The sequence below is a fragment of the Chanos chanos genome, chromosome 3 (genome assembly GCF_902362185.1).
Source record: "Chanos chanos chromosome 3, fChaCha1.1, whole genome shotgun sequence".
Taxonomy (NCBI): Eukaryota; Metazoa; Chordata; class Actinopteri; order Gonorynchiformes; family Chanidae; genus Chanos; species Chanos chanos.
The window spans coordinates 41217986-41232784 of NC_044497.1; the positions used below are offsets into that span (position 1 = coordinate 41217986).

The 14799-nt window shown below is 36.9% G+C and overlaps 2 protein-coding genes across 2 annotated transcripts in view; both read right to left on the bottom strand.

The window, feature by feature from the left end:
- Window positions 1–3139: 3139 nt before the first annotated feature.
- Window positions 3140–6604, bottom strand: slc46a2 (solute carrier family 46 member 2). Its single transcript, XM_030770032.1, has 4 exons — window positions 5629–6604; window positions 4775–4858; window positions 3806–3962; window positions 3140–3197 (listed from the first exon to the last, which is right to left on the bottom strand). Exons 1-4 carry the CDS (start codon window positions 6602–6604, stop codon window positions 3140–3142), a joined length of 1275 nt encoding a protein of 424 aa, XP_030625892.1.
- Window positions 6605–7743: 1139 nt separating this feature from the next.
- palm2akap2 (PALM2 and AKAP2 fusion) overlaps window positions 7744–14799 on the bottom strand; it is a 68734-nt gene continuing 61678 nt past the window's right edge. Inside the window, exons 13-14 of the mRNA XM_030768178.1 lie at window positions 14146–14339; window positions 7744–11712 (exon numbers count right to left, since the gene is read on the bottom strand). Of these exons, the coding sequence (XP_030624038.1) occupies window positions 11590–11712; window positions 14146–14339 (317 nt within the window). The 3' untranslated portion in view covers window positions 7744–11589. The remainder of the gene's footprint in view (window positions 11713–14145; window positions 14340–14799) is intronic.

Sequence of the window (14799 nt, forward strand, 5' to 3'; positions counted from 1 at the left end):
GAAATGCCTCAAAAATATTAACAAGGTGGCTGAGAGATGATTGAATTTGTGTGACACCGAAAACAGCTTTAAAATGTACCTCTGCTTATGTGTTACATGATGTTTGCCTAGGCGACCTTTAATTGGATTTGAGCTTGGATCACATGACTCAATCTTGCTTCATTTCACTGTAATTTCTTCCTGTTGTCTTCAGAACTGTTTCTAGTTTCTAGTCAGGTGGTTGGTAAGAAAGAGAGACAGGTTTTAAAGAGATTCTACACTGAAATCTGTTTACTCTTTTGGAAGATTGTGACTACCTGTATATATATATATATATATTTGCAATATTAATTTCTAATCCAGAGGCCATTACGCTCTCTTACCTTTAGTTAGATATCAAGTAATAATTTGATAAAAGTTTATATAACAATAATAATTACTGAATATATGTAGCATAATAAATAAGACATGTTAAACACACCTCCATTGCTCATGTTTGTGTTGTGGAGATGGTGTTGAGCAGTACCTGGTCTCTTAAACTAAAACCCTTCCTGTACTATTACACTGAGGCATATCTTACTCATCACAGGGCTAAATTATCTGGTTTTATTGTGTGATAAGCCTCTGACAGTTCAGAGAAGTTGACAGAATAGAGGTTAGATGGCAGTTAATGCATCTCTCATTCATACTGGTATAAACTGATATTGCTCTCTATATGTGTAATGTTCAGGCACCTCAGGCTTTAACTGTTAACTCCGATCTTTCTAAATGGACTGTATTTAGATGATAACTATTGGTCAAAGTTTTGCTTTTCCCCCCTGTGACATCTTACTGATTGCATGAAACAGTTGGGTTTTTTTGTGTTTTTTTGAGATTTGAAATAACCCGCATAGCATCTACTACAAATATATGCAACAGTCTGGCAGGTATGAGACAAGACAAAAGGAATATGTAAAGTACTATGTTGGGAATAAATAGCACCTTGAATTCTTTCAGTACATTTTAAAATGACCACTATTTACATGTGATGTTGGTAATTATTGCTGTGGTTGAATAAAATACACTGATGTACCCTTTTTCTCTACATAAGTCCCTTCAAAGGTCATTAAAGAATTGAAAGAAACCTTTTGGCATAAAGTCTGGTCTGACGCCCCCTGCTGTAAGACTAGTGTCACACACTCTTCTTTAATTTTCTGTCTCTGTGTGTCTTTCTGTAAACACCATTTGTTAACAACTTAAAATCCTTTACTTCCATTTGGGGTATTTAGGTGACAGTTCTACAGGCCCTATGACCCCACACTGACTTTGTAAAATAGGCATAAAAAAAAAAAAAGGAATTAAAATAATTGTGAAATTCTAAAAGCTGCACTAGGATGTGTGTGGGTGTTTGTGTGTGTGTGTGTGTGTGTTTGACTGAAATACTCCAGAAGTAGTTCATTTGAATTTGACTTTGATTTCATTTCGTGATCGAGGCAGCTACACATTCAGTCTTTGTTGTTTAAAGATGTCTCAGAGGACAGCTATGGGAAGGGGCTAATCCATGTTTTAAAAGTTCAAGTTCACTGCAAAGTGACTACAAGAAATGGGGAAGTAATATAAAGTAACACCAACAAGTGTAGAAGCACTTGTCAGCAGGGTTGCGTTCAAACCGCCAAATCTGAAAAAAAAAACAGCAGCACCTGGGTCAATACAGCCAGGTTTAAATAGCAGTGTGGCCTGAGTCCTGTCAGCCTCATTTGATAACTTTCAAATGGAGACAAAAAGCACTGTGAGATGGAAATCATATGTTTATCTGACATCAAGTTTTTTAGCTTTTCAAATGAACAGGAAACTTGAAAAATTCACGAGCTCAGATGTTCTTGTCCTCTTCATTGAGTGGAGACCAATATTATAATTAGCTATTAACATCAAATAGACAGTTTAACATATACAGAATATCACATCTCAGTATTTTTCAGTTCTATTATCTCAGCATGATTGGTAATTTGACAGTGAGTTGTGAGTGAAAGAGGTGTATAACATTGTGTGTTTATTTGTTTTTTGTTTTTTTTTTTCAAATCATGTAAATTTGAGAAATCTAAGTTATATTTTATAAATATCCACTGTTTACATAAAGAAGTACAGATCTCCAAAGTGAGGAAACTTGGGAGATGGGGCAGGATCACTGCTGAACTACTCCTTTTGTATCTTAAAAACTGAATTGTTTATAAGACAAATTTAGTCTGTTTTATGATTTCAACTTTAACTCCTCTGATTTCCCACTTCAGTGTGAACTGTTTACTATTAAAATCATAACATGTAAAATTTGATGTCTAAATTGCAAAATGAAGAATAGCTTGTACATTGATGTTGTTTCGATTCTATTATCTTTACCTCAGCTGGTTTACATAATGGGCCAATAAAGAGAAGAATGTATGCTGCTTGTCTGTCCTCTTTCTTTAACAAATATCTGATTTAATTATTTAAGCAATGCAAAATACAACATGTTATTTAACGCACCATTTCTGCAGAACACCACTTGCCTTCTTTCAGTATGTTGGACGTTGAAAAATACTGTATTTATTTTGTTATTCATTTTATTTAACCCTTCATTATTAAGCTTTAATGTGAATCATGGTCGGTACCAGTGGCCAATGGCCAGTGCAAATGTCTTAATCATTATAAAAAATGTTTAAAGTGGTATTCTCTATTTACATACAGTAAGACACAAACATAGTAAGCAGAAAAAATCAGGTTGGCAACAACAAAATGACAAAATAACTCATCTTTGTTCACAAACCAAATAAAAAAGTGTCAGCTCTTAAAACCAGAGGAGTTCCTATATGTACAGTATCAACATTTATTCTGACTGTTTTGGAGGTAGTCACTGCAATCTCAGGTCTAATCCCTGAAATGTTACAGTAAAGAGATTTGCTCTGAGATTAAAACTCACTACAGTCTCATATCATTGTTTAAGATCTAAAAGGTAACATAAAAAATCCCCGCACTGAAAAACACTCACAAGCTAAACTATACAATAAATTTGCTACTGAAAAATCGACGATTTACATTTAACTGTGAGGTATGTTCCACTGTTTTAACCAACCTCTCGAAGACATTTTGGAAAGGACTGGTAAGCATTCAGTTCTGTGTGCATCAGCTTTTTTCTTCTCTCAGTCTCTCAGTTCCCCTGGATCCGTTCATAACTTGGCTGGTGTGCAATCCGGCAACCTACAATACTAAATATGAACAAAATATTTCAGCAAAATAAACATCTCAGTTGTGATTCTGGTATTCTTTTATGCTTTAAAGTACATTTAACACAGGGCTTCTCCATACCAGAATTATGAGAGAAATTGTGATACATATTGTGCGCAAAATCATTGCTAGGTGTAATACGCCACAACTTACCCACGCGGTCATTTCTTGTTAATGTGGTTGTCATGGAAACTGATTTTTGATTAGGCTACTTTCACTAATAATGAGAATGTGCATGTAGGATTACTTGTCTGAAAAAGGGTTTTACTCACTGGATTCATGAAAACCAGTCTCTGTATATTTCTCTACTTAATAATAACCCAACCCTACTGTTAATATGATCAGTCACCTAATATCACATGTGCTGTTAGCAGCTGTTTGTTTTTGAACTATGTATCCAGTATATATTTCCATGATCAAAGTCATTAAACTAAATTATATTATCAGCCTTGGCTCTTAACTATTTTTCTTCTTCAAGTTGTTTAGTTATTTTTGCTATTTGCCATACTCATAGTTTGTAATACAAACATAAATAAGCAGATAGATAAAAATCCAGTTGTGACTAATGCTTGTGACTGACTGATTTTACCTGATGGGTATAATGGCAGCCACTGTGATGATGCTGGACAATGTGAAGACAAACCCCGGTGAGGAGTCCAGTGTGGCTTGGTAGATCTTGGTGTACATTGGTGTGGTGACTAGTCCGGCTAACTTAAAGGACAACTGCAGCAATATGAGAGTCATCGCTGGCAAGAAAAGAAATAAAATCCTCAGAAGGCAAAACTCAGGTTCCTCACTAAGGAAAAGATGACCTATGGCGCATGTCTAGATCTTGATTTTGGGAGGCTTTATATGTGCATTACATAAAATCAACTCAGTGAATGACTAAGATTTTTTTTTGTAACCTGTGGAACTGGTGTGACTCATCTTAACTCACTGTGCCAGTTTAAGAAATGCACTCGAGCAATGAGAAGCACAGTGCGTCATGTTACGTCAACACAAGAATAGAGTCATACTGGATTTACCCCGTACCGGTTACCGGTCCAGTGCCAATGTTTAACACTGTCTTTCAGTTTTAATTATTCTCTTTCTGAGCAACAAATTTCATATCTTTTAATACGAAAAATCAAACAAATACACTGAAACTAAGGGTATAGCCCAGTACTAAAAAATGAAAAAATACGGCAGCAGAATCATTCGAGGAAAGTTGATTTGTATGTGGTATCCTCCTTAAAATGCTGTGCTATATGGTTTCAGTTCTGTATTTTTGTCATTCTTTTCCTTTCTCTTGACTCCACACAAAAACAAGCTTGCACTCCCAAGTTTGCGCAATCAGTGGATAGGCCGTAGTTTCAGGAGTCATACTAGCATTGCTTTATTTCAGACAGTGTTCCTGAAGATTTGAAAAACTCTCTATCTTATACCCAGTAGTGACATCTTTGAACATTCATAAGTACAACTGTTTAAAGTGAATCCAAAACGTGATACAGAGCTCAAAGGCAAACAGTTTGTCTTGAAGATGAGTAAAAAAGACCGTGTTCCCCATTGGCAGTCTTACCATATGATGAACAGCTGACCTGTTTAGACAGCAGAGAGCGGATAGTAGGCATTGGAATCAGTGCAAACAGGGTTAGGGATCGAGCTGGAAAACAGGAGAGGACAGACACTCAGGCTACATGTAATGTTAAAGAAATAGGAGCACTTAGTAACTCAACCCCAAACATATTACAAGGACATTGTGTTGACTGACTTATTGCTGATTTTTGCAAAGCAGAGGTGGTTACATGGCACCCCAGATAAATATATATGTGTGTGTGTGTGTGTGTGTGTGTGTACATCTATCTATATCTATCTATCTATATATATATATATATGTAGAGCGAGAGAGAGAGAGAGAGAGTCATTCACATGTTCCAAAATGTATGTGTGTATGTACAAATGCACACACTAGTGCACGCCGGCACACACACACACACACACACACACACACACACACATTTATATATATATATATATATATATATATATATATATATATATATATATATATATATAGTCATTCACATGTTCAAAACTTATATGAGGCCTTGTGTGTGTGTGTGTGTGTGTGTGTGTTTAACTAAAAGTAATAAAAAAAAAAAAATTTAATCACGCACCATTGTGCTACCACATATCAACTTCCTTCTCTCAGTTCCCATTTAAGGTTCTTTTAAAGGTAATTGTGGGTTTGAATTCTCCAGACCCCTATGCCGTTTTGCGCTGTTCTGCATTTAATATGTCTTTCAGTTTTCCTGTTTACATATAGTCCACAGTCGTATCAACAGACTTGTCGAGATGTCCTTTGGAATACTCAGACTAAAAGCAGAATAAATCAGAAAAAAACATTGCGTGGTTAAAAAAACAGACTCTTACCCAAATAAAACAAAGTAGTCGTTGTTACGAACGCCATGAAGTAAATTCCAGCAGTGAATGACAACATTCCAATCAGGATCATGGTCGTGTCACTCGCAAATTTAGAAAAAAACTTGACGCCAATGAAACTGGTGATGAACACAATAAATCCCGCTGCGTTGCCATACCCTACTTGCGTTGCGTTCCAGTTTAGAGGGTTTTTCAGTACAAAAGAAGCCAGAATTTCCATTCCACCTCCAACAGCGATATCATATAAAATCCCACTTGCAAACAGTAAAGCGATATTGATGTTGTCACGCGATTCATGATTAATTATACCAGAGCTTTCTCGACGATCTTCTCTACAGCCCGACAGTGTGATGCTATCAGTTTTCAACACGAATGTTGCATAAAGGAGGCAAATGAAGTACAGAGTTACACTTGAAACAGCTAAGACTACCCCTTGTTTGAGTCCCACGGTATATAGTTGAAAAAGGTGACCAGAGGCTAAACTACCGAAAAGCCCAGCTAATCCGTAAAAAAGCTCCATCCTCATAATGCGCACAGACCTCTCTTCCTCACTTGTGCTCACTGACACAAGTGCCATTACGCCGGCCCAGTAGGACGCGAATCCCCCACATAGCCCATGAATGACTGCTCCCCCAAACATGACCTCAATTGGCCATTCGATGGTAATCACAAGGACAAGTAGTAGCCGGGACAGAAAGTAACCAATCAAGGGTATCACAATAGGAAGCTTTCTGTAACCCTTGTCTCCAAACCTGGCCAAAATTAAACCAGGTAAAATAGGCATAAATTTAGATAACATATTATAAGTCATGTAAAAGTTGCTAATGGCTGTCTGCTCACCGTCGGTAGAATTTGATGCGTTCGCGCATCGCTCTTTCACAACCATTTGTAAACCCGTGTCAAAGAAGGCGCTTGACACCTGGGCACAAACCACAAGAGGCTCTAAAAATTTTCGAAGGAACCTCATAATCAGACAGTCAGATCAAAAAAATTAGCTTAAAAAGTGCACGTAATAAATCCAGGCAGATGTCTCCGGTTTAAGAGAAACGACGCACAAACAGTCTCACAATTATTTCAGAACCACCCTTTAGCTTACTAAAACTATTTTCAGTGAAATCCCTATGTTCATAGTTTACGTGGCTCAAGATGTGTGTTGCCCTACCCACTGTAGGCTACCGTATCTATGATATACGGTTATGGGCACATATTAGAGTTTACATTATTTCCGTATTTCAACATCGCTCACTCTCAAATACACCTCATACCAGCAGCACAAATCGTATGAGTTGACTCGACTGCGTCACCAGGATACGGGAAGTTGGGGAGAACTTAAATACTTTTCGAACTGATCATGCAACATTAAGACCAAAACTTGTTTTCAACATAACCAGATTTGTTCAGTCTAACGTTGAAGTGCTATATACAGCGCTCAAGACAAAATTTGAATCACTGTTCGAAATGAAAGTAGTTCTATGATGGTTGTACATCGTTGAAGCAGAAAATCCTGACAGCGCGCAGTGAATGATCATAAGGTGAGGATACAGAGTATGGTTCTAAATAAACAACACTGACGGCGCTTCAGAGGATTAAGGCATGTTTCCAGGAACAAGTATCAGATTCAGACTATCTGTATGACTTCACAACGAGCAATGAAATGATACACAACGGTTTAATGTCAGTACATTTATCGTGAGGTTCTATAGTACTGTTAACACGTCCTTCCTTTTACACAGAACATAAAACACGTCCGATCAGTCCCTCTAGGTACCTTAGGATAATATTCTGAGTGCACGCCCTATTTCTTACCTCTTGCAAGTGAAAATGAATTACAGTGTGTACTAATGGAAAATTACAGCAGTTTGGTTGATAAAGCGGTTCCATAAAAAGCCATCTTTCAGAACAAAAGGTGACTGATCCATTGACTAAAACATAAACAGGACGGAAATGCTTAATCAAGAAAACACAGAAAACAAACAAACAAACAAACAAAAACAACAACAAAACATTTTAAACCACACAGTTACCAAATAAACAGGCAAAACAAAGAGTTTTATGTTTTGTTTTTAATGAGAAAATAATTATATATGTGTATAACAGTGAGCTTTAACAATTACTATAAAACAATATATAAGCAGAATATGAACATACAATAAGTGGTTAACATATCAACAGATAGACACTTTGAACATCATGTCATTTGGGTTCATTTCAAAATGTCTGTTCATATATCCCAAAGTGAATAGCTAACGGCTGAAACTGTCAGCTGTCAGCTTAATACAATGAGATGGGGCTTTGCAAACAGAGTGAGTGTTCTAGATTACACTGGTTAATATTATAATCAGCATTATTTTAAACAACAAAAGCATAACAAACCATTCTGCATCTTTTTTGTTCTGTGTTGTATGTAACTTCAAATATACGAAGCTTATGCTATTCTCAGCTGTGGAGGGAGTGGGACTGATAGATGACATGAGAGGTAAATACTTGTGGAGCTACAGATATTCCCCAGTTGATTGGCAGGTCTACTACTGTATGGACTGTGATTTTATGAGTGACTGGTGCCATATTGCTGCATGTACATGGCACTCTGAAAAGACCAAAACTGCATTTGCACAGCAGAGTTTGTAAATAACACGAGAGGGCAAAGCCCTTTTCTAAGGATACTCTATGCACTAGTGATGGATTACAGCATACCATAGCTTTACTTTGTATTTCTTTTTAGTTAGTGGTGATATAGGATGGATTAGACCCACTAGTGATATTCAATTTTATTTCATTTCTGAGGAAATCAAACTTAACCAATAGTCAGTACGTACCAAGTTTGGCCATTGTTCAGTGTCACAAAAACAATATAATGAAACATTTCAGGTTGACTGGTCGATTGACATTAGAATTAGATCACGCTAAATGAAAGAGGATCCATTCCTTATCAAATAATTTTGAACAAAGTTGCCATTTATGGAATTCATATCCTTTGAGTTACATAAATGATCTTCTGAAATTGAAATGATTCAGCAACATCACTCATACCTTAATTACATTATGCTACCTGTGAACTCTACATCCCTTTAAAGCAATTCTTCACTAATATAAACCACTTCTCAAATCTCTCCAATACATATGGCAATTAAAGAGCTCATAACTTCAGCCACACAACATCCATGTTGCTCTTGTTCCTCATGCAAAATACTCCTGCGGACATCCGGGGACAACCAGAGAGGCCTTACTAAGGTGTTGCAGAACATGGCATTTTAAAAACCCTCTAGCTTCCCTGTACTGAAGAATATGTCTCCAAACACACACACACACACACACACACATGCACGCACGTATGCATGCACACACACGCACATACATGCACACTCACAAAGTAGTTTATATATCTTGCATAAATGTGCATACATAGTATTAAATCCAACCTTCACAAAACTATTTTCCATCCATAGATACACTGTAAATATTCCTGCATCGTAAAATATTCCTGCAAGCATTCCTGCTTCACAAATAAAAAATATTTTCATCATAAAAAGTTCAGATATTTGATTATCACCCAATACTAATTTTCCACATCAAAGAACCTAATAGAAATCACTCACAATCTTCAAAAAGAAACATTCCTTACTTAACCGCCTTCATATCACATCCAAAAATTAAAATAATAGTACAAGAAATTTATATTGTTTCTTATTGTCCATATAACAACAAAGACTGCCCCCCCTTTTTAATAGCCATCTGTTAATGATACATCAACCAAACCTTCTCTGATCAGGAATGCATAACTTTGGAAACATATCGACCGAACAATGTTGCTTTGGTAAAGTTTCTTATCTCTTTTTTCCATCAGAACAAATTGAAAGCTTTAGGGAAAAAACAAAACAAAAACTTGGCTATGTCTTAAAAGGAAATTCAGCTGACTAGTATGTGTCAATCTAATCCAGATACTACAAACACACATTGTCTTACTCTCATAAAAGAACAGTTGTCCATTAAATACTTTTTGATATATATTATATGCATATCAAAAGACAAGCAGAGTTCTGTTACAACACATGTGCCAAATAATAATGATCCTATGGTGTCACTCCTTACGGGATAGAAATCTTGTGGGTTGACAAAGGCCCTTGGTTAGAAGAAGGCAGGAAATCCACAACTGTCATTCAGAGAGTTTCTCCAAAATGTATCCAAATATGACATTGTTCTCCTGGATATTTCCACAGATTGTCATGATAGGCACATCCACTGAAGAGTTCGAAAACTTAAATGACTCCCAATTTACATACTTTGGTTTGTATTAAACTGGAAGTGAGAAAGGCCTGCTCTTCATGATTGACTCATTTTGATGATAAAGACTTCAGCATACTGCAGCATACCAGGACAGCCTTAAATCTTTACAGCAAAAGATATATCCACCTTATTCAATGTTATTTATTGCATTTACAAATTGTATTTTAAGTCAGGAAAAAAGAGGGAAAACTCAAATGATACCAGTGTATCAAGTGAGATGGTTCTTAGCTCCACCATAAGATGGGAAAGCCTGATTCTTATAACATTCTCCCAAATCCTCAGGCCCAGCTGACCTCATCATAAGAGCCACAATATTGATGCATCATATTCTAGCTCTTTTCTGAATTCCTAGTGAATTGTGATTTCACAATGGTGAATGGTAAATGTGTATTGATTTAACTGCCAAGCCTGCAGAGCGAAGTTTGCTGGCACGCTAAGCTAACAACAGGTGGCTTTATTTTACAAGCCATTATCAGCGATTATATCTTGGCTTCTTCCTTTTCCTCTGCACATGTCTCCCATGTTGTGTTGATAGAGGATGCATAGTTAGCTTCTATGCAACTGCTTTTAGACTGGAATTTCCCTCTGGCAGGTTGTTTAACAATATCCTTTTCTCTCTGTTCTCTGGTAATGGTATGTCACTAAGAGTGAATGAGTCGGTCCTCATGAGTCTAAAGAATCTAGTGTTGTTTCACATGGTCTTTCATGTTGAATTACAGCTGTATAATATCATGTTTCCTTTAAAGTAAACTATCCTCACTTTCAGTGTCTCACAAAAATTCTTCCTATAATCCCACAGCATTCAGTGGATTCAAACCTTTTGTGGCAAATGCCTTACACTGAAGTACTGTATATAATAATGTGCCATTCAACTGAATACAAATAGCCTTGCTTATGTTTCAAGATTTAAAAAATATCACTGAAAACAGTGTTGGCCATAACTTTATGCACATCCTATTTTTGCACAATATTATCTAATTTAATGAATAATAGGTAACCTTTTGCCAAGGTATAAGGTTGAATAGAATAACAATGCCTGCATTAATAATTTCATTCAAAAACCCAAGCAAATATCAAATTGAATCCACCTCAGTATAATTCCTAACTGTGATAGTTCACTGTTGTCATGTAACAAAAAGTCAGTCAACAAACAAACAAACAAACAAAAAAGAACCCTTTAAAACAACATGCCCTTCCATAGACTTTCCATAGGATTACTTGGCAGGTGTATATTCATGAATTTAACACTCAGCCATAAAGCTATCCCATTAACACATTATCATTATCAATCTTATCGTTGCACATTCCCATATACTTGATAAATATTAAAATCAAAAGGAGAGGCTTGTTAGTGGGAAATCTGTAAAAAAAAACCAAACAAACAAAAAAAAAACACCAGAGATGGACATATGGTGTTCGCCGTCATGGTCTGGTGTTCTTTCCCAGTGGCTGGTGTCTGAAAGCCACGCGTCTCCAACTGGTCAGGTGCTCAGCAGAGCTCCACTGCAGAGTGAGTGGATCAGTGAAATTGTGCTTGTAATATAAACTTGTGGGAAAAATAAATACATGGGATTACCCAAGTGTACTCCTTCTCTCTTTTTCTCTTTCAAACTCCCTCTCATCTTTCCCCTTTCACTGCCTCCTTCCTTATTGGGTGGAGGGGACAGCTTACTCTTCTTCCTCCTCAGCTTCATCCTGGTTAGCATAGATGCCTGCCTCCCATCGCAGTGCCATGTTACTTTTCCTACGAGTGACTCGTGTAGCCTCCAATACCTGAGCAAAGAAAGAAAACTTTGATTGGTGCATAAAGACCTTATTAATGGAAAATGACATGTCCGGTTACTTTCCTATTAAAGATTAATTCATCTAATAAGCAATCTAATTGCTAAAGTATCTATGCTTTTGCATAGTACCTAGACAGATAGACTGTAATATAGATAAATACATATCATTACCCTGGGCTTATCTAAATGTATAGTTAGATAAGCCCAGTTAGAATAATAAATCACTAATGTTTTGTGGTGGGCCTCTATGTCAAACTTATACACACACACGCGCGCACACATACACACACACACACACACACACACACACACACACACACACACACACATATTCTGAATTCAGCTGAAATTTCAAAATACATGAGATCTTAGCTAAGAAACTAACTAGCTTTGGATTTAAAGGACGATCAAGCAATTTTAGTGCAAATCAGATCATGTTATAGATGTAAATACAGATTTCCAAAAGTAACAGCAGTAATTCTCAAACTTCATTACAAAATGTGATTTGCATTTCTCTCCAGATTTTTTCAATAAACTGAGAGGCAAAGGTTAAATTCAGTGCAGCACTCAGGCATCATACACAAGAATAATACACGTACACACAGCACACTTCCTGTTTGTCTTCATTAATCACATGTCCTTTTACATGCTGAGTTACCTTTCTCTGATGCTCATTTTCCCTACTAGGTGAAAAGCCACAGTGATGAACACTACACAACACCAAAGCATGAATGCAAACACAGGTGGTCAAAGGTGTGCACAAAACAACAGAAAGGAAAGAGGATTTGATGCATATCTCTTGTAAATTTCATCACCAGGTGTTGTATTGAGACAGACCTCTGTTTAGTATTGCAGTGAACCTGAATGTCCAATCTATCGTATCCCTACATAACTGATGTTATGAAGGTGAGGGTGAAAAGCAGCAAATCGCTGTCCCTTCGAGATGTTAGTCAAATATCTGTTTGTTATTAAAAAACTTCAGAATGGCTGTGAGAGCAGACAGATTGGACATTCCATGTTCATATCAGTCAGCTCAGGAACAGGCCATTTATATAGCCTGTGGGACAGTTATGGACACATGGGCACATTGCTCACTTGCATACTGCAATGAGAGGCAATCAGTGAGCAAACAGTGTGTGCCAATGTGTCATTTCAGTGCGTTGGAGAAAGTGAGGACAAAAGGTAACACTGGAATCAAATGGCACACATGAAGGCACCAATTTATGTCAGAATATGCCTTTAGGCATTGGCGGCACTTTAAAGCATTAGACGCTGGAAACATGCAACATTCACCGACAAGAGCATGCAATGACCACAGCAAGACGTAAAGGGCCTATCAAGCCCTGAAGCAAGCACAGAGCAAGTACCTCAGATGTAACATCATTAGAGAGCAATAAACGGGCGTACTGACAAAAAGGAAAGAAGTAGCATTAGTCAAATGTGAAAAAGAACAGAGAACTGAGTTGGAAATGTGGTTACCTCTGTTGTGTGTGATCTACATCAGTATACAAACATGGAGAAGTAATAGTATACTTCCTTCAGTTAAGTGGAACCAAAGTGACTTTATCCTGCTCTATAGTGTTACTAGACAGAATGTAATAAATGTTTGCATTGAGGAAAGGTTTTAAGCTTGTGTGGATAATCAGTTGCTGTCATTACTTAGCAATTTGTTCATTCTTTCAGCAAATTAGCATTATAAAGGCTCAAATGAAACATTTTTAAGGCTTTGGTGATGTTGCTGGTTGCTGACAAGTTGTAAAAGTAACAGGCAGGAAGAGACAAACACCACTATTTTCAGTACTAGGAGAGATAGCAATTCAGACCTTTTATATGTAGGCCAAATAAGCATGTGCAATGCAGAAGTATAACACTTCCCCAAAGTTAACGACAAAGCCATTATTGTCTTGAATAATAGTAGTTTACTTGACGCGTCCACTTGTTTCATTTCACTTATTCCAAGCTGGAAAGTCCCTTTTATTTTACTCTGTCATGACACTTTGAAGTCACATGACAAGGTAAAGGGGAAATGCACTCCAAAACCTTTGATATATACCGGAGAATCAAGTTGGATTATCAAACAATAATAATAAGTTATCTATGTAAGTTAAAAATTCTATGTCATGACCATGTACTTTATAAAAATCTATGTAATGACTGTGTAATTTGCTCTTCTGTGAAACTGAACATGTAGCATTCAAGACAAACATCATCAAAGTAAAGAGGAAAACCCCTCGGGTTTAAATAGTTTAAATGGAATAAAAAAATGATAGGTCAGTTAATTTGAAGAAATATAAAAGGATGATTAAAGAAAGTAATGGAAATATGTAAACCCAGCTGGAAACCTTCAGTATTACCCATTTATCCTGCACTAAACTAGGTGAGACTAGGTGAGTGTGACGGAGTACATGATTGCTCAGACTCAAATTACATTGGAACTTACACTGTTGTCTTCAACTTTGTCCCGACGCTTGACTTTGTGCGTCTCATAGTCTTCCATCAGAGTCTGCATGAAGTTTTTAGGGCGCTGGCTGCCCCCAGAGTCATCACTACCCAGATCAGAGAGAGGGGAAGGAAGGGCTCCATCTGATGAGCAAGGTGACGCAGGTGGGACTGCACGAATTTTCTCAATTTTACCTGGAGATAAATAAGAAAATGTTGAGTAAACATTGCACTAAGAGCACTGGATCATAGGAACAATGTAAATATACATATGCCTCACAATAGTGTAATGAAATCGGTAACACATTTTGACTGATGTCCTGATTCTGCCTGTTGATTATTTGCTTGTAATGTCTACCTTCTTAAGGATTTTGTTAACTTTACAATGCAGTGTCAGCAACTTAAAATGAACTGAATGAAATGCAGCATTAGTTCTGTGTCTGTTTGTAGTCAAGCTGTTATAACTTGTAGAATCCATGATGCCAGTCATGACTTGGTTGATGTTGGTAGGACCGTCTATTAACATGATTTGAAGATATATTTTTGATTAGGCTAAGTATCCCCTAGTGGATCTTAAAACATTTCTACAGAACGAAGTATCTTTAAAATAAAACCTGAGTAAAGCACAGACCATCAAAAGAACCAGATAATCCTT